Source organism: Eulemur rufifrons, chromosome 24 (assembly GCF_041146395.1).
Source record: "Eulemur rufifrons isolate Redbay chromosome 24, OSU_ERuf_1, whole genome shotgun sequence".
NCBI lineage: Eukaryota > Metazoa > Chordata > Mammalia > Primates > Lemuridae > Eulemur > Eulemur rufifrons.
In genome coordinates, this window is record NC_091006.1 from 19,444,522 (window position 1) to 19,470,840 (window position 26,319).

General features: G+C 36.3%; 1 protein-coding gene across 3 annotated transcripts in view; it reads left to right on the plus strand.

The window, feature by feature from the left end:
• The window catches only part of CCNI (cyclin I), a 30,485-nt gene extending 4,483 nt beyond the window's left edge, over positions 1 to 26,002 (plus strand). The window contains exons 2-7 of one of the 3 annotated variants that reach the window (XM_069457700.1): positions 4,031 to 4,187; positions 13,929 to 14,057; positions 17,770 to 17,844; positions 17,996 to 18,136; positions 18,424 to 18,654; positions 25,231 to 26,002. In XM_069457700.1, coding sequence (XP_069313801.1) covers positions 4,074 to 4,187; positions 13,929 to 14,057; positions 17,770 to 17,844; positions 17,996 to 18,136; positions 18,424 to 18,654; positions 25,231 to 25,674 — 1,134 coding nt within the window. In that variant the 5' untranslated portion in view covers positions 4,031 to 4,073 and the 3' untranslated portion in view covers positions 25,675 to 26,002. The remainder of the gene's footprint in view (positions 1 to 4,030; positions 4,188 to 13,928; positions 14,058 to 17,769; positions 17,845 to 17,995; positions 18,137 to 18,423; positions 18,655 to 25,230) is intronic. The other 2 variants (XM_069457703.1, XM_069457702.1) reach the window with 2 other exon arrangements.
• The last annotated feature ends 317 nt before the right edge of the window (positions 26,003 to 26,319 follow it).

Here is a 26,319-nt window from a genome sequence, read left to right on the forward strand (position 1 = left end):
TTTTTTAATGTAGGCGTTTTCAGGTATTAATTTCCTCTAAGTACTGCTTTTGTTGCATCCCATAAGTTTTAGTATGTTATGTCTTCATTTTCATTCATCTCAAAGTATTTTCCAATTTGTCTTGTAAATTCTTTGACCAAATTCCTTTGTTTTAAAAAAGTTGTTACAACATCTAAATATTCAAGACTTACTAAGGGCCTTAATTGTAGGAGATTGGAGAACAGGAATCCTTTGAACCTGGTCGTCTTATTCTTTACATGATTCTACCCTATATATGTCTTTCTCTGTTCTCATCTATACCTTGAAAAAAATAATCTTCAAAGGAAGCCTTGTAAAGGAACAGTAATCACTAGTGACAGCCAGTCATTGGGGTGTGTTGAGAAGGCTAGTAGATCTAGTTGGGTGTAGCTAATGGCATGGAAGAATTACTTAACTTTGAGGTTTTTGACAAGAGTTTGGAAGAAACTTTTCAACCTGTGAAGTCTAATCTCTATCCAGTATAGCTGTTTCTTCCAAATATTTCTTGAATGGTGGTCATCTAGTTTACATTCCATTTCTAGGGTTAATATTTATGCCTGTATTAAATGAAATTATAGAGAGAGCCTGCTTATCGTATTGTGGAAGATCTGAGAAAAGTATCAAGGCAACAAAATTGAATCTCAGAACATCCCAGCAGAATGCAACAGGGGATAGAATCTAACAAGATGGCTTTTTTTTTTTTTTTTTTTAAAGAAAATACATTTAAGGTTCTGAACAAGGATGTGCCAAAAAAGCACCAAAAACCCACTTCCCATGGTGTGGGGCAGGTGGTAGGGAGGTTGGGCTAACAATGTACCTGAGAAAGTCTTAAGAGTTTTTGTTGACCATAGATTTTATCTGAATTGATAGTGAGGTGTGTCCTTCAAAAAAATAACAAATGACTTCAGATTGCATTTACAGTAAAACTGGTGCTAATTTAGAAAAGCCAGAATGTCATGTGAGGAACTATTGAACAGTTTTTCAGCTATGAAAAAGATGAATTGGTAAGCATGACAGCAACCTCCAAACATTGGAAGGATTGGCTTCTGAAGGAGAGATTAGACATTATGGGTTTATTTGTTTTGTTTTTGCTTGTATGTTTTTGTTTTGGGTCCTGATGGATGAAACTGAAACAGTTGGTTTAGTCCCTGTTTTACCAAAGTACTATTCTGTAGGCACAGTGAGTGGTAAAAAGGTGATATTGGTAGATATGACTTCAAAGGAATTTGTACTTTGGTTAGGGAGATAGTGGAAAGCTGCTTTCAGAGAAGAGAAATCACATGATTAGAGAATCAAGAGTTTTTGGAAGAAATTACCTTAGAGATGGGTCTTTTAGGATAAGTATTATTTCTTTTCCTTCTCTAAGTTATTTACCTTTTGTCTTCTTAATATGGAGATACTTCATGCTCATTATAGAAAATTTGCAAAAACTCAGTTTAAAGACACAAAAAGAAAAACTTAATCCAGTTAAGTGGAGGTAGTCTGTAGTAAATTGAGTAGCAAGTAGGTAGTGTATGTGAAGTGATTAATAGGAAGGAGGGTAGTAGCTGGAGTTGGGGTAGAATGTGGAAGATAAGGAAAAGATCTGTTATTTTTTTCTCAAATTTTTAATTATCAAAGATTTGGAACTTTTCATGTTAATTTTGGACATGTAAAAAAATTCTTAGATTCCATGAATCTGAAGCATATAATAACAGGTGCATAGTTGAAAAGGTTCAAATAGTTACGTGAAGTTTATAATGAAAAACACCATTTCCCTGCTGCAGGCCTTTCTTACTCTTTTCTCACTCCCCGGAAGTTAACCACTCTCAACTCTTCTGTCTTTCTCTTGTTATTTGAGATCAGGTTTTGAAATAACTTGCCCTCCTGCTGTTTTTTGATATTTCAGTTTTATCTATTATTTATGGACTTACTATTAAGAAATGTAAAGATGTGGCTTTCATTCTACCCTCTCCCAACACCCATACTTGTGTCCCTTCATCGTCCCAATGTAGTTTTATCACAATGTATGTTGAAATCTCTATCTAGTATTTTCGTTATTGTTACATATTGTCATATATTTACTTATATAATCTTTTTCTGAAGTTAATTACTTTTTTAGTTGCTTAGCTTTCAGCAAATCTAGCTAAGTCTTTTTACGTTCTTCAGCAGGCTTCTAAATCCAATTTTCTTTTTCTTTTTTTAAATTTTGAGACAGAATCTCACTCTGTTGCCCAGGCTGGAGTGCAATGGTATGATCATAGCTCACTGCAGCCTCGAAATCCGGCCTCAAGTGGTCTTACCACCTCAGCCTCCCGAGTAGCTGAGATTACAGCTTTGAGCCAACATGTCTGACTATCAATCCAATATTTTACACACAGTCAAATCTCTCAAATCTGTAGTTTCCTTTTTTTTTTTTTTTTTTTTGAGGCAGAGTCTCACTCTGTTGCCCAGGCTAGAGTGCCGTGGCATCAGGCTAACTCACAGCAACGTCAAAGTCTTCTGCTCAAGCAATCCTTCTGCCTCAGCCTCCCAAGTGCTGGGACTACAGGCATGCACCACCATGCCTGGCTAATTTTTTGTATATATTTTTAGCTGTCCAGATAATTTCTTTCTATTTTTTTTTAGTAGAGACTGGGTTTCACTCTTGCTCAGGCTGGTCTCTAACTCCTGAGCTCAAGCAATCCCGCCTCAGCCTCCCAGAGTCCTAGGATTGCAGGCGTGAGCCACAGCGCCCGGCCTTTTTTTTTTTTTTTTTTTTTTTTAGAAAACTTAGAGAGACTTTTCTCTTGGACTGTCAGTTGCCCTGTACCGCTATACTGTTGCTCTTTAGGCTTACTGCTCATTTTAGAGTACCATTCACTGTAGTGTGGAGCTTTCTAGATCAGTACAGTCTGGTAAAACTTCATAACATTGATAGAAATCTTCCTTTTCTGCACTTTCCATTACAGTATCCACTAGCCACATGTGACTATGGAAGTGGAGCTGATGTCACTGAAGAATTGACATTTAAACTTTATTCAGTTTAAATTTAAATACACATGTGTAGCTAGTGGACATTGAATTGGAAGCACAATTTAAGATGGTTTTGTACTTAAGGGGATGGTTTCGTAGTGAAGAAGTGGGAATGGATAGGATTTAATGTAATTGATATAATTTTTTTAAATGAAGAAAACAAGTTAGTGGCCCTTATCTGATCAGGTTTTTAAGAGGAATGTTTGGATCAACTACTACTTTATTTAGCTAGTTTTGGAGACAGAGTCTCTGTTGCCCAGGTTGGAGTGCAGTGGTGCAATTATATCTCACTATAACCTTGAATTCCTGAACTCAGTCCTCCTAAGTAGCTAGGACTACAGGTACTGGCCACCACACCCAGTTAATTTTTGGTAGAGATGGGGGGGTCTCACTATGTTGCCCAGATTGGCCTTGAACTCCTGGCCTCAAGCGATCCTCCTGCCTCAGCCTCCCAAAACATGGATCAACTACTCAGAATTCTTAGTATAAAGAGCCAGTGACAAAAACTGTGACAGTCTGACATAGTGTTAACATTTTTTGGTCAGAGTCCAAAGATTCTATCAGTTATATATGGCCTTGTTTTTATTCTTTTTTTTTTTTTGAGACAGAGTCTCGCTTTGTTGCCCGGGCTAGAGTGAGTGCCGTGGCGTCAGCCTAGCTCACAGCAACCTCAAACTCCTGGGCTTTAAGCGATCCTATTGCCTCAGCCTCCCGAGTAGCTGGGACTACAGGCATGCGCCACCATGCCCGGCTAATTTTTTCTATATATATTTTAGTTGGCCTGTTTTTATTCTTTTTATAACTGAATTTCAGATGTAAAATGAGAATGTTTTAGGTAACTGATTATTATTGTAACATTTTAATATACGATATTTTAAAGAGCTATAAAATCCTATACTGCCTCTAACATTCTTACAGTATTTTGTTCTATGAATTGCTTAATAAGTACCAACATTTATATATATATATATAATGCTGTACTTATCCTATAATTAAATAAACATACTTGATTTTATAGGTAGCTACATCAAGCTGGGTGGCAGGCAGATCCAAAGGATATCATGAAGTTTCCAGGACCTTTGGAAAACCAGAGATTGTCTTTCCTGTTGGAAAAGGCAATCTCTAGGGAAGCCCAGATGTGGAAGGTCAGTGTGCCGAAAATGCCTACAAATCAGGTAATGATTTCTCTCTTTAGATAAGTATTATTAGAAATTAGTGTACTACTGCCATATATTACAGTATCTAGGAACTATATTGGAGGAATATGTACCATTAAAGGATATGCTGTATTCTTTGGGGAACATCTTGTTTCTTTTTGAAAAAAGAGTTTACTGTTTTTATTTACATGTTTTGATGTTATCTGAGTTACAGCTTCAAGAAGATAGTGAGGTTTGTTCTCTTTCCTTATAGTCTAATACAGTAGTAAGCCTTCTTTTTTATTTTTATTTTTGCTAATCTTCTTTGCCATATCATTCCAATTTTAGTATATGCACTGCCAAAGTGAGTACATAAACCTTCTTTATTTCTAGATATTTAGTTAGCCACGGAGTCTGAACATCTTCATACCATTGTCTTTAGTGAACAAAAAATTGCTCTTCCTTTCATCAATATTTATAAGGAGTTCAAGTAAAACTATTCAGGTATTACCGGTGTTGAAAGCTTTTTGGGAGGTAGCCAGCTGATATCTCAATTACTATTGGCTGTATGCCTTTTATTTTAGAAATTTTTACACTTCTGTCATATAGTTATTTTGTTTTTACAAATCATCACGAAGCTTATCCACTCCAAAAGTTTACTGTATAAGATGTCTTACACGTCTTTTTTTCCCTAGTACTTAATGTAGTGATTGGGATATAAAATAGTGGCCAAGAAATTTTTTATATGCATGAGTGTGAATGAATGACAAATACCTAAGTGCCTCCTGTGTTGTTTTAGGTTATGATAGCATGCAATATTATAATTTCCTGGTGATTTCGGAGTTTCTTTGAGAGAGTATGGTTATGTCATTTTTGTTTACTGGCATATAATAGGCTCACAGTTAAAATTTGTTAAATGAATGGTGATTATCTTTTTTTTATGGTTCATTCAAGTACCTTACTGTGTTCTTGGCACTTGTAGAGAAGTTCTTTTATGTAATAGTATTTTCAAGTTCATGATAATTTTGTTATATGAATTTGGGGGAAAAAATTGAAAACCAGTCAAAGTGATACACATATCAGGTATTCTCTATTTTGCTAAAGTACTTTTGATTTACAAAGATAAAACTCTGCCACAAACTGTTTATATAAAAATTATTTTCATTAGAATTTTGGAACTATAAGGAATCTTAAAGGCCATCTAATTATGTGGTTTCCAAATACAGGATCTTAACCATTTTAGACTAATAGGTATATCAGAATCACCCAGGAGGCTTCCTTAAAAATAGATTCCAGGCCCCACTCCCAGAGCTATTGGGCTTGTGGTGGCAGCTGTGGATATTTGTATTTTTAAAAAGTTTCATATTGTTATGGATATGTGTTCACTTTGGGAATGACAAGTCTCACTACATAGTAAAATAAAAGTTTTCCCCTGACAGCTCTGGTAAGTGGTTTTTCTTTCTCTAGATACACTCTTTTGTTTTTCCAAAATGATGACATTTCAGATGTCGTCATTAATGAGCAATAAAGTGAGACTATTACCTCACTTTATCTTGGCTTGGTAATTTCACTGATGTAGCCGTAAACTATTTTTGTTTCAGCAGCAATGTCATGTTGGTTTATATTGCACTTTTTCTTTAAAATCTTGTTTTTATCTATTTTCAAGCATTTTTTTTGTTGACTATATGTATTGCAGATATCTTCTCCTGGTCTGTGACTCGCATTTTCACTCCATTTGTGTTGATCTTTGAGTAACAAAAGTTCTTAATTTTAATGACCAAATTATCAATTTTTTTTTCCTTTTTGCTTAGTCCTTAGGAATGTTTGCCTAATTTAAGGTAATAAAAATATTGTTTGTGCTTTCTTCTGGAAACTTTATCTTTGACATCTAGATCTACATTCCAGTTGGAATTGATTTTTTTTCTTTTGGTTTGATGTGAAGTAGGAGTCAATCATTTTTCTCCATACAGATGTTACCAAAAGCTCGGCACTTATTTTTATGCCCTCATCAGAAGAATGAAAGAACAAGTGGTTTGAGGAGAAGGAAAGAGAAGTTTATTACTTTGCCAGTAAAGGAGGAAAAATGATAGACCTTCTTATTTCAAAATCCAGATTTCCTGAGCATAAGCTGAAATACAGAGCTTTTAAAGGGAGGGCCCCTCAGTTCTAGGCTATTGTGGTTAACTATTCTAATCATCCCATCTCTGCCAAAGACAAAGGCCCATAGTGGTGGGGCCCTTCTTCCCTGCTCCTTCCAACCACTGCTGGGAGGCAGGGATGCAGGTTTCAGTTCTCAAAAAGTGGCGTAAGTTTTAAAGAGACAAAATATTTTTGCTGTTTTTTCAGGCCATTCCCTGTTACATAGATAACTAGCATCATTTATTTAAAAGGCACATTTCTCTACTACAGTGTACTTCTGTCATAAATCAAGTGACCACTGTATATGTGTAGATGTATATACATGGGTCTGTTTCTTATTTCTCATCATTGGTCTGTTTGCCTTTCTCTGAGTTAATGCCACACTGCCTTAATTATTATAGTAATATAATAAGACTTTGTTGTGTGGTATAAAACTTGCTTGAGATTGTCTTGGCTATTTTCAGCCCTTGCCCCTCTGTATATCTTTTAAAATATACTTGTCAATTTTTAAAAAAGAAACTGTGGAGGTTTTAGTTTTATTGACTTTATAGGTCGATATGGGGAGAATTGACATTTTTACAGTTTGAATCTTCCGATCCATGAACATAGTATATTTCTCCATTTTTTTAAAAGGTGTCTTCAATTTCTTTTAATAATGTTTGATAGTTTAGGCTTATTTCTGGGTATTTGATTATTGATGCTATTACAAATGGTATAATTTAAAAATTTTTATTTTTATATACTTGTTTCTATAGTGCTAGTATATAGAAATAAAATTGATTTTTTAAATAAATGTATAAATAATAAATTACTATTATTATCATTGGCTACAAAGTCTTGCTCTGTCACCTGGGCTAGAGTACTGTGGTCTCATTGTAGCTCACAGCAACCTCAAACTCCTGGGCTCGAGCAATCCTCCTGCCTCAGCCTCCCAGGTAGCTGGGACTACAGGCATGGGCCACCATGCCTGGCTGATTTTTATCTATTTTTAGAAGAGATGGGGTCTCGCTCTTGCTCAGGCTGGTCTCAACTCCCAAGCTCAAGCAGTCCTCCTGCTTTGGCTTCCCAAAGTGATAGGATTACAGGAGCGAGCCACCCTGCCTGGCGTACGCAGTGGGTTCTTAATTTCGATTATTTTTCAGATTAGGAGTTTCCCCTTGAATTTTTTTTAATACACTTCATTTCTCTAGTAAAATTCTTCATCTTTTTTTTTTTTTTTTATCTATTTTCCTTTTCCTCTTTTTTTATATTAAGTTTTTTCCTGATAAAGATCTAGATCTTTCTGTTGCCTGTTTTTTTTCCTCTTGGTTTTTGTTCACTTGGTTCTTCCTCTTGCCGACAATGTTTGATTCAGTGCTGAACACTGTGTATGAAAAATTGTAGACTCTAGATGATGATACCTTCTTCCATAGAGAGTGTCTTCCCTCTGGTGGGCTGACTGAGTCACGGACTAATCACTTTTCTCCAAGGAGGGACTGAGCTGACAGGAGACTGCATTGGAGTTGGGTGTGGCTTCATCTACCTCTGATTTGCACCAATTCCTAAAGGGGAGTCAAAGATTCCAATAGAGCTTGGAGTGTTCTCTAGGACCCCTTATTTCTGAGGGGTGCTGAACTCTCCCCTGAACTCATTGTTTTCAGAAATTTTCTGCATAGCTTCTTAGATCCCTGTCCCATCTACCTTCAGAATTTTATTCAAAAAATAACAAGGGGAAAATGAGCTTGAGTGACACATGCAGATCTCTGACCTTCCCCCTCCCAACTAGGTTCTTGGCTCCTCAAGTCTCCACATTTTGTCTCTAGCCCTGTAAGACTCCTAAAAACTCTATTGGCTTACTATAGCCTCTTGCCCTACTCATAGGATGGGCAAATACCCTGAAGGAAAAGCTGTTAAAGAATGTTGACTCATCTCTTGTTACCTCTCTCCAGAATCTTGACTCCTCAAGGCCCGATTGTCCTAGCAGTCCTGGTGCCTTTAAAAACGGGTTGTTGTTTATAGCTTTCCTAGTTTAATCTTAGGGGGAGTGTAGGTTTGCTCCTACCTACTTCATCATAGCCATAAATTTAATGTTTTAAAAAAAATGTTGCACATAACAGGTGTGACGAGATGTGGGAGCACAGGAAGGTACTTAGCCCAGCTTGAATTATCAGGAAAAGTGTCTGGTGTGGAGTGACCACTAAAATAGCTCTTGAAGGATATAAAAAGGCGGGTGAAATAGAGAAGGAAATGTGTTCCAACCAGAAGGAACAATATAAACGAAGGAGCAATGGTGTAAACTAACATGGGACAAGGAAGAATCATAAATACAAGCTCTGCTTTTACAGTATGAAGTTTAAGATAGAAAGTGACAGAAAATGTGTGAGGCTAGAGATATGTCATAGAGGGATTTGTATGCCAGGCCTAGAGGATTGTATTTAATCTTTTAGGTAATGGTAACTTTTTAGAGTTTAAAGCTGGGAGGACTTGTGTTTTAATAAAGAGGCTAGTAGTATGTGAAATATAATACAATATTATAGTAGCCTGTGTTAGTCTATTATGAATTCTCTATGGGATTATTTGTTCAACTAAATTTCTGAATTCTTTTAACCCTATTTGAGCAATCCATATGGGGAAAAAGTTTTCCTTGATGAAATCAGGAAATACTGTTTGGAGGGGTACGTTGTCTCACTCTCTTCTTTCGTTCTTTATTTTTAGATGAATGAAGTTCATCTAAATTCATTTTAGATGAATGGAATTGCTTAGGCACAGAAATAACTTTTTGAGAGCTTGCTTGGAGGTTCTAGCAGGGGAGCGCAGCTACTTATATACCCTTGACTGAAGAATGGTCCTCCTCTATCGGGGAAGGTCATTCTCTCCCATCAAGCTCACATTTTTAGTCCTATGAGCTGTCTTAAGTTCTTGTTCCCTTTTTGACTCATAGAATTGTGTGATTGATTCTCAGAGTATCAGTTTCAGGCAGTCTCTTCTCCCCACACTGATTTTATTTACAAGTCTGAGGAACTTAACTAGAAGTTATTGCCTTGAGGTTGACATCATTACTATCCTTTAGAGTAAAGTTCACAGGCTTAAAAATGTGGCTCTTTTCCTTGCAGTGCAAATAATCACCCCCTCTCCTCACTTTTGTAGCTTTTAAGGTAAAAGTTAGTTGTCTTTTCCAAGAAGCTTTCACTTTATTCCCACACTGGACCAGGTGCCCTTCCAGTGTGCTCCCCAGAACCCTGTGCATACTTCTGTTTTAATGCTTACTATATTTTATTGACATCTTCTGATTGCTTCACCATAAGACTTTAAGTTTTGGAGTTTAAACAGAGATTTTTTTTCTTTCATTCACCAGCTTAATAGTGAGATAGTAGTATAAGAGATTGTAAATTTTCTTGTTAGTAGTTTTTATGCATCATTCTAGTGTCATTCTTTATTTGCCAAAGGGAATTGACTAGAAGGTGCATGTATCGCAGTTAACCTTTAAAAATGTCAGTTATAAGTGAGTTTAGAGCTAGATGTAAAAATTACGTAAGTGTGATTAATTGGTTTGGCAAACACAAAAGGGCGCGGTGGCTCACACCTGTAATCCTAGCACTCTGGGAGGCCAAGGCGGGCGGATCGCTGGAGCTCAGGAGTTCGAGACCAGCCTGAGCAAGAGCAAGACCCCGTCTCTACTAAAAATAGAAAGAAATTATCTGGCCAACTAAAAATATATATAGAAAAAATTAGCCGGACATGGTGGCACATGCCTGTAGTCCCAGCTACTTGGGAGGCTGAGGCAGTAGGATTGCTTAAGCCCAGGAGTTTGAGGTTGCTGTGAGCTAGGCTGATGCCATGGCACTCACTCTAGCCCAGGCAACAGAGCGAGACTCTGTCTCAAAAAAAAAAAGATGAGAAGAGAGATTAGCAGATGCAGTAGCAGAGGTTATAATGAGCAGCAAGTCTTGTATTTTCCACAACACTAGAGGGAAAGTCAAAGGAGGAAAGAATTCCAACTAAAATACCTGTTTGAGGAGATACGTTGTCATATACAGCCCTTTATGCTTTAATAGCTCTTAATGCTTCTTTGTATGATGAATTAATTTCATGAAGTTGACCTTAGTGAGCAGGAAAAAGATTTAAGCTATGAGCTTTGTACTTTGTAAGGAATGAGATAAGTACAGTCATACACTGCATAATGGCACTTTGGTCCACAATGGACCACAAGTAAGACCTGTGAGATTATAATGGAGCTGAAAAATTTCTATCATCTGGTGACATCATAGTCGTCATGATGTCACAATGCATTACTTGTGTTCTTGGTAATGCTGGTGTTGTAGTGTTCAATACCACTTATAGGATGGCTATGTTAATTATATATAATATATAGTTTGAAATAGCTAGAAGGATATTAAATGTTCCTGACACAAAGAAATGATAAATATTTGTGATAATGGACATGCTAATTACCCTGATCTGATCACTATAATTATATGTACTGAAACATCTGTGTACCTCATAAATATGTACAATTATGATATAACAATTAGAAAAAAAAACCAAGCCAGACATGGTAGCACACACCTGTAGTGCCGGCGACTAGGGAGGCTGAGGCAGGAGGATTGCGTGAAGCCAGGAGTTTGAGTTTGTAAAGCACTATAAACGTGCCTGTGAATAGCCAGTGGACTCAAGTCCAGGCAACATAGCAAGACCTTGTCTCTTAAAAAAAATTGAAAACAAACAAACAAAAAGTTAACCGTAAAAATATTGGACAGGTCCTTCAGAAGTATTCCCAGAAATCATTGTTATAGGAGATGACAACTCCTTGCATGTTGTTGCCCCTAAAGCCCTTCCAGTAGGACAAGATATAAAGGTAGAAGACAGTGATATTGATGATCCTGACCCTGTGTGGGCCTAGGCTGATGTGCATATTTTTGTCTTAGTTTTTAACGAAGAAGTTTTAGAAGTTTTAAAAAAAAATTAAAAATAGAAAAAGCATACAGAATCAGGATATAAAGAAAATATTTTTATACAGCTGTACAATGTGTTGGTGTTTTAAGCTAAGTGTTATTACAACAGAATCAAAAAGTTTAAAAAAATCAAAAAGTTTATAGAGTAAAAAAGTTGTAATAAGCTATGGTTAACGTATTATTGAAGAAAGAAAATTTTTAAAAATAAATTTACAGTGTTTATAAAGTCTACAGTAGCATGCAGTAATGTCCTAGGCCTTCATGTTCACTCAACCATTCATTCACTCACTCACTCACCCCGAGCAGCTTCCAATCCTGCAAGCTCCATTCATGGAAAGTGTCCTATATAGGTGTACCATTTTTCTCTTTTATACTATACTTTTACTGTACCTTTTTTGTGTTTAGATATACAAATAACCGTTGTGTTACAGTTGCCAGCAGTATTCAGTACAGTAACATGCTGTACAAATTTATAGCTTAGAAGCAATGGGCTATACTGTATAGCCTAGGTGTGTAGTTGGCTATACTATCTAGGTTTTATTAAGTGCACTCTGATGTTCACACAATGATGAAATCGTCTAACACATAACACTTTTCTTGGAACGTATCCCTGTCAGCAAGGGACACAAGACTGTCATATATTTTTGAAGAAATTTTCATTAAAAATGGTCATGATGATAAAGACTACAGCGCTTAAATTCACTTGTATTGGAACTTTCTGTACTTTGTTGTGTTTACGTGGTGGATAGTACTCAACAAGGATCTGTTTAATTTGGCTTTAGTAGATTACTAATTTTGTTTAATGACTGTGAAACTCAAGAGTAGCGATATCTCAATAACTAGTGCTGACAAGGATGTGGAGAAAGGGGAACCCTCTTACGCTATTGGTAGAAATGGAAAACTATGGAGAACAGTATGGAGGTTCATGAAAAACCTAAAAATAGAACTATCATATGACCCAGCAATCCCACTTCTAGATATATATGCAAAAAAGGGGAAATCAGTATATTGAAAAGATACCTGCACTCCTGTGTTTATTGCAGCGTGATTCATAATAACCAAGATGTGGAATTGACCTAAGTGTCCACCAACAGATGAATGGATAAAGAAATTTTGGTACATATACACAGTGGAATATTATATAGCCACAAAAAGAATGCAATCCTGCCATATGCAACAACATGGATGGAACTGCAGAATATTACGTTAAGTGAAATAAACCAAGCACAGAAAGACAAATCTCATATGTTCTCACTCATATGTGGGAGCTAAATATGGAAACAATTGATCTCTTGGAGACAGAGAGTAGAATGGTGTACCAGAGGCTGGGAGAAGGATACTGGGGGAGGAAATAAAGTGGGGATGGTTAGTGGGTTCAAAAATGTAGTTATTAATAGAATGAACAATATTTGATAGTACAGCAAAGTGACTATACTGAACAGTAAGGTATACTTTAAAATAACTAAAAGAGTGGAATTAGAATGTTCCTATACAAAGAAATCATAAATGCTTGAGGTGATGGATACCCTAATTACCCTATTTGATTAATTAATACACATTGTGTGCCTGTATCAAAACATCACAGGTACTGTGTAAAGATACACAACTATTATGTACCCACAGTAATTAAAATTTTTTTGAAAAAGGGTAAAGGTACCTAATTATTGTTTTAAAGTATGTACCTTCTAAAAATTAAGCCTGTACTCAGCAGTTAAGAATAGTATGTAGGAAGATCAAAACAACGTTTTGTGTTTGTGGAATTCTTTCCACATAGTAATTTAGTTTAAGTTAATTTCCTTCTTGATATTTTCTCGTAATCTTTAAATGTGTAATTCATCTGTTGTCCTTGGTGTCTTTCATTTATTACTATTAATTTTAGTTTTTTTTTTAATGGGCTGACGTTGTTATCATAGTCCATTTGTATATCCTAAGATAAGTTAAAGGCTATTTGCTGCCTTAACAAGAAATTCATTATATTTTCTTATTCTCAAGAATTGGGGCCGGGCGCGGTGGCTCACGCCTGTAATCCTAGCACTCTGGGAGGCCGAGGTGGGCGGATCGTTTGAGCTCAGGAGTTCGAGACCAGCCTGAGCAAGAGCGAGACCCCATCTCTACTAAAAATAGAAAGAAATTATATGGACAGCTAAAAATATATATAGAAAAAATTAGCCGGGCATGGTGGTGCATGCCTGTAGTCCCAGCTACTCGGGAGGCTGAGACAGGAGGATCGCTTAAGCCCAGGAGTTTGAGGTTGCTGTGAGCTAGGCTGACGCCACGGCACTCACTCTAGCCTGGGCAACAGAGTGAGACTCTGTCTCAAAAAAAAAAAAAAAAAAAAAAAAAAAAAAGAATTGGGACAACTTAATTCCAAAATTACTGTCAGTTGGCAATAGTGTTACTTAAATTTGAAATGCTGTAGTCTCCGAACATCTCAGTTTAATTAAGCTATAGAAATTTGATGACATAGTAAAGATTTTAATAAAGAGTAAGGATATTGGATTTTGATATTAAATGTAATAACCAATACATGAAGTTTTATCTTCACCTATCTCAAATTTGATGATTTTGAATAAACTTACAAACATTTTTAACACATAAACACATTTTTTGTAGTATTTGCTAACCTTTTATGAAAGAAAATTCTAAACATACTCTTGATGATAACTTGAAACTTTAATTTTATTTATTTTTTTAAATTGTTCCTTTATAGAATGTTTCTCCGTCTCAGAGAGATGAAGTAATTCAGTGGTTGGCCAAACTCAAGTACCAATTCAACCTTTACCCGGAAACATTTGCTCTGGCTAGCAGTCTTTTGGACAGGTTTTTAGCTACGGTAAAGGTAAATATTTTAAGATACCATTTACACATAACCTCTTGTTTTACTGCTTATATGCTAAACTGGAGGCTATTAGTACACATTCTATAAAGTGGAAAGAAGTGGAGAACCTTCCTAGAGAATGGTGTATGTACCCATAGGAAAACATGGTGTCTTCTGTTGTTTTAAATTTTTGGAAGTGTTTCTAATTGTATTCTATAATTATCTTTTTGCTATAAGTTTTCATAACTTAGACTGAAATTTTTGATCTCTTGATTTTAGTATAAAGTGCATAGCATTGGCAGAATGTTTACTCATCTAACATACTGGTGTACTAAAGGTGGACAGTAAATCAGACTAGGAAGGTATAAGCCTATTATACATTTTTCTTTGTCACTAATTTATTGAATATTTATATTGTGTGTTTTTCTAAACAATATGTAAATACTTTCTAGGGGCATACTTTGGGCTATAATAAGATGTCATAAAACAACTTTGGTATATTTTTGTTGAATGGCAGCATACAAAACGTTAGTAAGTTTTATATTGTTCCTATTGCTCTGTGACTGGCTATGTTAAGTCGTTAATAGTTGGCCCTAAGCATTTTTAAAGCAGCCTTTATTTAATGGCAAGTCATGAAAAAGTAGAAAAGTAATTAAACTGTAGTCATTTGTATTCCTAGGAATATGTAAACCAGGGGAACTGAGTTAAATGCTTGGTTATTAGGTATAAAAAGTAGAAGGCAAAGAATTTAAGGACTGTAAGTTTGGATGGCCACTCAGTTATGTTTCAAACTTCTACTCTTAAGAGACTTAAAAGAACCCTTAATTATGATGCTAATTGTCTGAAATGTGGGTTATCTGGGAAATGCCTACTTTTATCTCAGCAACATGTCCACATCCCTCCTCCCTCTTTATTTACCGCAGCTAACTCACCTTTCACAGATAGTTCCACAGAAAGATGAGTTTAAGGTTAGTGTCCTTTCTTGGGTTATATATTCTTCAAGAATTACTAATGAGCTTGTTGTTATGGCTTCTATCGTGAAAGAGGTTGTTTTTTTTTTTTTTGTTTGTTTGTTTTTTTGAGACAGGGTCTTGCTCTGTTGCCCAGGCTAGAGTACAGTGACATCATCATAGCTCACTGCAGCCTCAAACTCCTGAGCTGGAGCATTCCTCCTGCCTCAGCTGCCCAAGTAGCTGGAACTACAGGCATGTACCACCATGCCTGGCTAATTTCTCTGTTTTTTGTAGAGACCGGGTGTCTCCCTCTTGCTCAGGCTGGTCTTGAACTCCTTGGCCTTAAGCGATCCTCTCTCCTCGGCCTTCTAGAATGCTAAGATTACAAGTGTGAGACACTATGCCTGGCCAAAAGAGATTCTTAAAATGTTTAATAAACATGTTAACAAATTTGGGTAAATTTCATTTTTTTCATATGTCTTATTTATTGGGTCCTGTCATGTTTTAGTAACATTAGAAACCCTTACTTGCAGATGGTTAATCTACATTAAAATAATCTAAAATGTATTTGTAGCTTTAATAAAGGCATTTAAAGCAGACTATAAAAGGGCTACAACCATGAATGGAGCCTCAATCCTCCGTGTGCGGAAGAAATCACTCTGAAGCTCTTTTAAATGTATGGAATCTGAGCCCTGTCTTAGACCTACTGAATCTGAATCTCTAGTTGGTGAGATCTGGTTGTCTGTGCTTAAAGAAGCAAAACCTGGCCGGGCGCGGTGGCTCACGCCTGTAATCCTAGCACTCTGGGAGGCCGAGGTGGGCGGATCGTTTGAGCTCAGGAGTTCGAGACCAGCCTGAGCAAGAGCGAGACCCCATCTCTACTAAAAATAGAAAGAAATTATATGGACAGCTAAAAATATATATAGAAAAAATTAGCCGGGCATGGTGGTGCATGCCTGTAGTCCCAGCTACTCGGGAGGCTGAGACAGGAGGATCGCTTGAGCCCAGGAGTTTGAGGTAGCTGTGAGCTAGGCTGACGCCACGGCACTCACTCTAGCCTGGGCAACAGAGTGAGACTCTGTCTAAAAAAAAAAAAATAAATAAAAAAAATAAAGAAGCAAAACCAAATTACACAAATGATTCTAATAGTCATCCAGAATTGTGAACTACTGTTTGTTTAAAAAAAAAAAAAAAAAAAAAAATCACACATTTGCTGTTGGCTTTTTTTTTTAATTACTAAATTTATTCTTTTTTTTTGAGACAGAGTCTCAGTCACCTTAGGTAGAGTGCAGTGGCATCATAATAGCTCACTGCAACCTCAAACTCCTGGGCTCAAGCAGTCCTCCTGCTTCAGCTCCCGAGCCACAATGTCCAGCTAATTTTTCTATTTTTAGTAGAAACAGGGTCCTGCTCTTGCTCAGGCTGGTCTCGAACTCCTGACTTCAAGCAATCCTCCTGCCTTGGCCTCCCAGACTAAATTTATTCTTAATTTAGGCAGTGTATTACTTACCCAAAGTTTTAAGTGTTAGGCTCTTTTCTTTGTAATGAACTCAGGTTACCTGAGGGATGTGGGTTTTATATATTGCATTCATGGGGAAATAGGGAGCCTGGGAAACTGTACTGGCAGCAGGATCTGATTTCATTTCCTAGATCACCTGTGTGTCTCTCTTAACCTCTGAGACTATTTCCTTGCCTGTACAATAGACATGACAGACATGATGCTATTTATGGAAGTGCCTTCTAAACCATAATGCTCTGATTAATACTTAAAATTATTTTAAAATATTGATAGTATTGAACTAACTTTTATGTTATGTAGACAGAGGATTCGAAGATTCCTAGAGTGTATGTAACTTATAGTTGTTATTGGCATGTTTGTTAAATGATAATCAAGACCATACTCTGGTCATCAGAATTCCACAATGTTAGGGGAATGTAATATTTTATTTAAGTATAACATAATATTGAAACAGGTTTCACTGGTGTTCTTTTGTGTATTATTTAATTTGCCCTTGTGTCATTCAGTATAACTTGAACTGCACTGTCCTAATTGTAGAAAACTGGATTCTGGTGTTGTGTTAGCAAACACATGAAAATGAGCCTGCCTTATTATAGGTAGGGAAACAGGCAAATTAGAGCCCTCCTATGTATGTCAAACTAAGCAAGATAATTTTTTTTCACTAACTGATCTTGTATGGATTTAGGACCTTTTCATTCTTATCATGGAACTTGAATATGGGTTTGTGTGGACACTTAATAATTAGAAAATTTTTACTCAACTGCTAGCATCCTATAATTTTTTAGAGTATTTGAAGTATACTAATAGCTTTGTTTTTATATTCTCTTTTTTCTCTTTAATTCTCCTAACATCTTGTATGTTATCTTAGTGATTATTTTGTTAGGTAAAGAAAATAAAATTAGAATTAAAACAAAATTTTTTACACACACAAAAGTATATCTTTTTAAATTTTGGGAATATTATTAAAAACTTACATTTTAAAAAGCTTTTCTCTGCTGGATAGAAATTTGGCTAACTGGTTTTAATTGAACTTTGAGCAATGGAATATTATTTTCATAGACTATCACATGGCTAGGGTTGTAATGTTAAAAATTATCTCTGATCTAGAAAGCAACAGTGGGAATCAAATTAATTGAATTCCACAGAATTGTGTACATGTCTCATCTGCATATCTAATCTTTAAAAACAGCTATAAAAAGTTAATACACCCTTTTTGAAAAATCACTAAAGTTTTTTTTTTCCCCCCTCTTCACAATTTTAGGCCCACCCAAAATACTTGAGTTGTATTGCAATCAGCTGTTTTTTCCTAGCTGCCAAGACTGTTGAGGAAGATGAGGTAATAAATCCTTTCAAGATTGGTTATGTTTCTTTTGTGAAAATTTCTCCCCATTCATTAACGTGCTTTTGGTTTGCTAAAACAAAAATTGAAAATGAGTTTATTTCTTTCTCCTCTTCCCTGTGTATCTGTTTTCCTTTGTTTTGGGTAGAGAATTCCAGTACTTAAGGTATTGGCAAGAGACAGTTTCTGTGGATGTTCCTCATCTGAAATTCTGAGAATGGAGAGAATTATTCTGGATAAGTTGAATTGGGATCTTCACACAGCCACACCATTGGATTTTCTTCACATTGTAAGTGTATACCTGATGTCTCTTACTTTCCTATTTGAATATGTAGTCTTGTTTCAGTAACTTGAAAAATAGGTTGCCCACTCTTTTATTTTGTAATGATTTTTAGGAAAAGGTAAACTATTGAAATTAGCCAAGGAAAAATTAGAAATTAGTATATATGTCAAGTCACTGAAGCTAAAATTACAAAGTTAGAAACTGAATAAGTTGTATCAGTTTCTATACATAATTTCCTAGACAAATAAAATGATGTTTTGTGTGATGATGTTTTTTTTTTTTTTTTTGTCCAGTTCCATGCCATTGCAGTGTCAACTAGGCCTCAGTTACTTTTCAGTTTGCCCAAATTGAGCCCGTCTCAACATTTGGCAGTCCTCACCAAGCAACTACTTCACTGTATGGCCTGCAACCAACTTCTACAATTCAAAGGATCCATGCTTGCTCTAGCCATGGTTAGTTTGGAAATGGAGAAACTTATTCCTGATTGGCTTCCTCTTACAATTGAACTGATTCAGAAAGCACAGGTAGGTGTCAGTCTAATTGAATAGTGTTCATTTTAAGTTTTTCTGTTGAAATACATAGGGTAACCAGGTGGTTATAGAACTAAGAAACATTTTTAATCTTGTAATCGCAAATCATTCTTAAGAGTAGACAAGGGCTGGGTGTGGTGGCTCATGCCTGTAATCCCAGCACTTTGGGAGGCTGAGGCTTGAGGCCAGGAGTTTGAGACCAGCCTGGGCAACATACTGAGACCCTATCTCTACAAAAAAATGAAAAAGTTAACTGGGCTGTTGGCTCATGCCCGTAGTCCCAACTACCTGGGAGGCTGAGGCAGGAGGATCGCTTGAGCCCAGGAGTTCGAGGCTGCAGTGAGCTGTGATTGCACCACTGCACCTCAGCTTGGGCAAGACCCCAACCCTAAAAAAAAAAAAAGTAGAGAAAGAGTAAACCAGAGTAAAGTATACATTTTAAATTTATGAGCTGGTGGGCTAGATGTTCCTTTTTTTCTTGTAAAATTTAGATAGTATTTTTAAAATTATTTTCAGGCTTTCTCCTAAATTAAGAATTTTGAAAAATTAGTAAGATTCCCAGTAATATAATTCTCCTTTAGTTTTGTATAAAGAAACTTCCCAGCTACCATTTGTAGGTTTCATGTAGTACTTCTCTACTTCACTTATTTTATAAAAAATGTCAGATGCATAAATTGTAAGAAGTTGCTTTTTAGATAAGCAAATAAGTTTTTGTTGGCTAGTAGGTGAACTATTTGTACCACACTTTGGCAGTTGGAAGCTATCTTTCTGAAAGCTTTTTGTCCTTACTGTGTAAGATTAGTTTGTAACTTGTATCTACAGATTGGTATAAAATGTATAGGTTTATAAATTATCAACCACCTACATAAAGCATAGAGGTTTAGTGGAGAAAATTCTTATTCAAGTGGAAAATTGGTAATAGGGCTGTATGTTAGCAACTACTTTGAGAGAAGCCTTACTGATTCTATTCATGTCACAAATTGAACTTACCAAGTTTAGCTCTGCTGCAAACCATACTCTTGTCAACTGAGTCCATAAAAGACTTAGGAAATCTACTTTTACTTTATGTGGCTCTATTTATTCTCATTTATCAAGTTATTCTGATTTGTTTTATTGGATTTTATTTAGAAGACTATTAAATTCTGAGCTTAAAAACATTATGCAATAAAAAACTAATTATAATAAAGAACTGCAGTTATTCAACTAATAAAACTTATAAAAGAATACTATAAAAGAAAAACAACAATGCTTGAATTTGGGTTTTTGTAAAATAGTTATAGTTGATCTTATAGCAGACATTTAAGTATCTCAGTGCTACCCTCTCAGCTTCTGAGAATTTTAGGCTCTAGTTTGTAAGCACAGAAAGGCTGAGAGTCTTTTCATAAAAGGCATGATGAGCTTTACCTATACACTGTAACACAGGCTATTTCTCCTTTTCAAGGAATATATGTTCTTATAATCATATATCTTAGTCTGAAAAAACTTAGAGAAGTGTTTTCGTTCCTTTGAAATAAATGCTATAATGAAAATCCTAGGAAGTAGTTGATATTTAGTGAGAATTTTGAAAAACTGTCATAAGCCATCATTTAATGGTGTAGCACAGATAATTTACTTTGCCTACCTAACAGTGTTGGAAATTATAATTGAATATTAATCATTCACATCAGTCTGAAGTGGGGCAACAAGCTTACTAGAAAACCTACATTTACATTTTTTTTTGTTATTGTTGGAACAAATGACATCTTTCTAAATGCCTCCTGATTTGGTCTTTGCCTTTTCTAAAGTTAGTACAGAAAAGATTTCCTATGTAAAGTGTTAGTGTCAAAAGAAAGGACAGACTTTGAACCATACGCAGTAAGAATGTTGTATATCGCATTTGTATTCTGTAGCTTTGAGAACCTGTGCATTACTGAAGAACACTGGAGAATGTGCTTATTCTCTTGTGTAAGTTTTCTTATGCTAGAAGAAAGTCGTCACTGAAACTTTTCTCCTTAACTGAAGGAGTATTATACTTGGGATTTGACAGAGCCTTTGTGGAAATCAATTCAGTCCCTTTATTTTATGGCCCCAATTCAAGGAACTTGAGACTTTCTTAGAGTCATGTTGAACTACTTGGTAGTAAAGAAAACTAAAAAGAATCAGTACTTTTTCCATACGATACAAAAATTCCAGTTCATGGGTTTTCACAGTTTCCTTTGGAAGTAGAACACTTTCTCTGTCGTCCTTCCCCCAACAAATTCTGTATACAAACAATCCCAAAATACAGAGTATAAGATTGGAATCGTACTTGTAATATGTGTTTAGAGCAGAGACATGTCAGGGTGCAGAGCCTACTCAACATGACCTTTTCCCTTCCATAGCCATTTGGACATAGTTTGAAAACCACTTTTGCATTCTCTTATATACATATGTTAATAGTTACATTCCACAAACATTTATTGAGAAATCTATGATCTACACACTGAGGATACAGTGACTTTTTTTTTTTTTTAAGTCTCTGTCCCATATGTATAGTTCAAGTTACAATGGGGAAGATACTGAACAAAAACAAGTAAGGTTGCGAAACTTGGTAGAGACTTTGAGACTTGTTCTAGCAGTTCTACTCTAAAACCAACTTGGACTAATAACCAACCCATGTGGCCCAAACAGGAATGGCTCTTGGTTCTTCAGGACTCAGTTATGTCTTTGCTAAGTTTATCTGTGTTCAGGTAGGAACACCAGGTCTGATATTCCTCCTGGATTTCTGATTCTAATATAGGAAATTCTTGCAGATCAGACTGGTGAGATCATGGCAGAATTACTTCTGACATGATTCCCAGTGTCTTGGTTTGAGGAGGATCCATCACAGACATTTCTTGCCCACTATTATTACTAGCTCTGCCTCTCTCTCCTCTAGACTTGAGACAAAGAATGGTGAGTGTACCCAGGTTTGAAAGGCAAGCATCCTCTTGCCCTTCCTAGCCTCCCACCTCCACCCTATTGAGCTCTCCTGCCACCTGTTGGTCACCATTCTAGGATTGCTAAACCTTTCTCTTACCTTTTCTACCCTTGCTCTACTTGTGTGGCTATGTTCCTATCGCCTCTTCTTTCTGACTGATATGGCCCACACTGATAATTTCAGGGTGTCAACTCTAGCTAGATTAGTAGGGGATTAGTGGGAGTAGATGTCTAGTTTAATACTAGAGTAGGAAGTTAAAGAAGCCCACCCTTCTTACCATGGTCTCTTGGTTCTTCTTGAAGATGGCTAAGGTTAGGCTACTCCAACAGTTATTTATACTGCTTCTTGCTGCCCACCAAACCTGGATCCATGTGGACCTATAACTTATATCATTTATTGTTATGAAAAATAATAAAGGTTCTCTTGACACCCTGTTATTAGAAATTATAATTAGAACGTTCATTTTAAATCCTTTTAACAGAGCTCCACTAGAGGACTTGCGGGTGTCTAGAGTTGTAATTCCAGTGTATGTGCTTGTTTTGTTTCCTCCTAGATCTCAACAAGGATCAGTTTTTGTTTTTTTTTTTTTTTAGAAGAAATTCAGATTGTACTAGATAGGAATTTATTTTGATATATTATTTTGGACAAAGGTACTTGGGTGGAAGTGCAATTCATATAGATGGCTATGGTTTGAATAATTTCCAGTGTCTTTACTAGCCCTATCATTTTTTTGCCAGTCTTCACCTCTAAAATATAACTCTTTATTTACTTACTTTTTTCACACAGGAAGATTATAGTGACATAAATAGTCTTACTTAAATAGATGTTTGTTTGTTTGTTTTCAGGATTCTGCCTTGGTATTGATCTGCCATGGTATTTATTATGCCCAGTGACCAAGGCATTAGAATATTTGTGGTACTTCTACTTTCTAGGCCACTAGGTATCATTCAGTTGCTGAAGAACAGTTCATTAAACTAGGTACAGCCAGCCCTCCCTGTCCGCGGGTCCCGCATCTGTGGATTCAACCAACTGTGGATTGAAAATAGAAAAAATTCCACAAAGTTCTAAAAAGCAAAACTTGAATTTGTCACTCACCAGTACTACATTGAATTTATGCAAATGAAGTGATGTATAGGCATTATATTAGGTATTACAAGTAACCTAGAAATGATTTAACGTATAAGGGAAGATTCCATAGGTTATATGCAAAACTGTGCCATTTTATATAAGGGACTTGAGCATCGTCAAATTTTGATATCCATGGGATGGGGTGAGGGTGGGGTCCTGGAACCAGTTCCCAATGGATGGATACCAAAGGACAACTGTACTTACTTTTTAGAAGTAATTTCTACGCTGTATCCTTTTTTTCACTTCCCAATTTATCTTTCCTTTTTATTACCTATTACTTCCCTTTTGTAGGCTTCCTAAAGTATTGGCAGAAGCCCAGTCCCTTCTTTGTGCTTTGTGCCACTGTTTTTAGCATGATTCAGGTGGTTCTGCATCCCTGGGGCATATGTTAAGACCTATCCTGTAGTAGTGAACTTGATAGTTGAGGAACTATCTTAATTTTTTTCTTTTAAGGGAAGAAAAAATCCCTCTGATACTAATTAATAGTGTCTTATAGCATCTTATCTAGTGCCTTTCAAACTAGGCGAAAACTAGTAAACAAATTGTAGATGTTAAAATCTGCCATTTTCATGTCTGTTTCTAAGAATATCAGTTATTTTTACATTTGTATTACATGAGGACTAACAGCATTTCATCCTTCTGTCCACTGATATTTTTCTCAATAACAAATAATATATTTAGAGGTAATAATTTTATGACCAAATGTATTCTTTTAGAATGTGTTACCTTCCTTTATTTTCTCTGTGGTATTGCAAATAGTCATTCTATGTGGTTATATAGGGATGAAAAAGACTTGGTCTAGAAATGTTCAAAATACCTATAAAATACCAAAACTGGAAAAAAGTGATCTCTGATAATTAAATGGTCAGTGAAGATAGGCTTCCTGAAGGTGATGGCATTTAGCCAGGCCTGGAAGGAATGGGTAATACAATTTCAATAGGTAAAAATAGGATGAGTAAGCATAAAGTAAGACAAGGGAAGAATTGTGCATAATAGGGAGTGGGTCTGTTTGGCAGGAATGTAGAACACAAATTTGGGAGTATGCTAAAGAAATAAGACTGGAAAAGAAGGTTGGGGTCATGTTACAGAGAGCCTTGTTAATACTAAGCTAAGGCATTGGGGTGCTGGTGAAGATAGTAGGGGAGAAATACATGCTGCTACAGGAAGATTGTTTTGACAGTGCTGTAATTATAGGGAAAGTAAGGCAGAGAGCTACTTGGCTATAGGTAAGATTTTGAAGGCCTTCCATATGCAGTCATTGTGCTAGAAACTTAGGGATAAAAAGATGAGTACAATACAATGCCTGCACCTTGGATCTTATAATCTATATTGGGGCCGGGCGCGGTGGCTCACGCCTGTAATCCTAGCACTCTGGGAGGCCGAGGCGGGTGGATTGCTCAAGGTCAGGAGTTCGAGACCAGCCTGAGCGAGACCCCGTCTCTACTAAAAATAGAAAGACATTATATGGACACCTAAAAATCTATATAGAAAAAATTAGCCGGGCATAGTGGCGCATGCCTGTAGTCCCAGCTACTCGGGAGGCTGAGGCAGTAGGATCGCTTAAGCCCAGGAGTTTGAGGTTGCTGTGAGCTAAGCTGACGCCACGGCACTCACTCTAGCCTGGGCAACAAAGTGAGACTCTGTCTCAACAAAAAAAAAAAAAGAAATAATCTATATTGGGAAGACTAAGTAACTAAATAAAAATTTTAATAAAATGTAAATATGACAACAGGTTGATACAGAAACAGATGACCATGGCATTTGAGGTATTTAAGGGGTTAGCGAAATCTCAGGGTGATTCCAGAAAGGATTGATACCTGAACTGTCCTGAAGGGTAAGAAGGAATTAGCAAAACTCCCAAATTAAACAAAAACATAAGCAAAAACATTTCTTCCTAGTGTTGTTATATCTACTGTTTTGTACAAAATATAACTTGTCTAAAGTTCTCATTGTTTTAAAAATATTCTAAATTCTTAGCTAGATAGGTTTACTTCCTCATCCCTGATTAAAAAAATTTTTTTTTCTTGCCTCTGGCTTTTTCCTTAAATTCTTAATGTTGTATTTATCTGTATTTTCTGTATTTATCTGTATTTATCAGTCTGCACTGAGGAAATTAGAAGAGGCCAAGAAGGGTGGGGTTGAGGAGTCTTGTAGACACAGGGGGAAAAGACTGAAAAAAAAAAAAAAAAAGGCAGACATTGGATATAAAGGAATGAACAAAAGAGAATGGTTTTGCTCTCATGTAAATGTCCAACATATAATTGCAAATCCAGAATTCAAGTTCCAAAGAGATTTATATTAGAAGTGCAGATTTGAATATAATTTCTAAGAAGATTATAGGTAGGCTGGAGAAAGATGAGTTTGAAGATGTGGGGAGAGAAAAGAAGGCACAGGGCAGAGGGCACAGGGAGGAAAAGTGGCCAGCAAAGATGACAGAGCAGCCTATTAAAAGTTAATTAATGAGTACCTTTGTGGTGTTTGTTTTTTTTTTTTTCCTGGCCCAGATGGATAGCTCCCAGTTGATCCATTGTCGGGAGCTTGTGGCACATCACCTTTCTACTCTGCAGTCTTCCCTGCCTCTAAATTCCGTTTATGTCTACCGTCCCCTCAAGCACACCTTGGTGACCTGTGACAAAGGAGTGTTCAGATTACATCCCTCCTCTGTCCCAGGCCCAGATTTCTCCAAGGACAACAGCAAGCCAGAAGTGCCAGTCAGAGGTACAGCAGCCTTCTACCATCATCTCCCAGCTGCCAGTGGGTGCAAGCATACCTCTGCTAAACGCAAAGTAGAGGAAATGGAAGTGGATGACTTCTATGATGGAATCAAACGGCTCTATAATGAAGATAATGCTTCAGAAAATGTGGGTTCTGTGTGTGGCACTGATTTGTCAAGACAAGAGGGACATGCTTCCCCTTGTCCACCTTTGCAGCCTGTTTCTGTCATGTAGTTTCAACAAGTGTTACCTTCAAGTGCAAACTAAGGTAGACAACTCTGGGTATGAGAACAGGCAAAACCAGGAAAGGCTATAGAAGGATATATACCTTATCGGGCTGATTTGAAGTGAGCCAGAAAAAAAAACCCTCATTTACTTGTCCAGCTAATTATAATTCAACATTATTTAAGCACTTAAAGACCAAAAAAATGATATAAAAAATCCAAAAGATGAAAAATTCTTTAATAAGCAAATTTCTTTTTAGTATATCAGTTGCACTCTTTTTTTGCTGGAATGTAATGTAGCTTGCCCCATGTTAAAAATTCACATTTAATGTTTTTTTTTTAAAGTTCCAAAATTCATAGCTAGTAAACCTGTCCCCAGTATCCTGATTTATTTTTCCTGTTGCTTTTGCTTGCTTCTCCATTGAGTACTTAATGAATTTTATGCATGTTTATCTATACTGACTTCCACTGAATAGGAAACCCCTAAAATTATTTTTTAGTAATTTAATGAACAGATTATTTCAGTGTGACAGCCATGTTTAATCTATGATTCAGATTCCAATTAATCTGAAAAGGGTACTCTGGAATTGTCCAATATGAATCAGAAGTGGTAATAGAAAAAGGTCTCATATTACCACGTTGATTTTATGTTTAT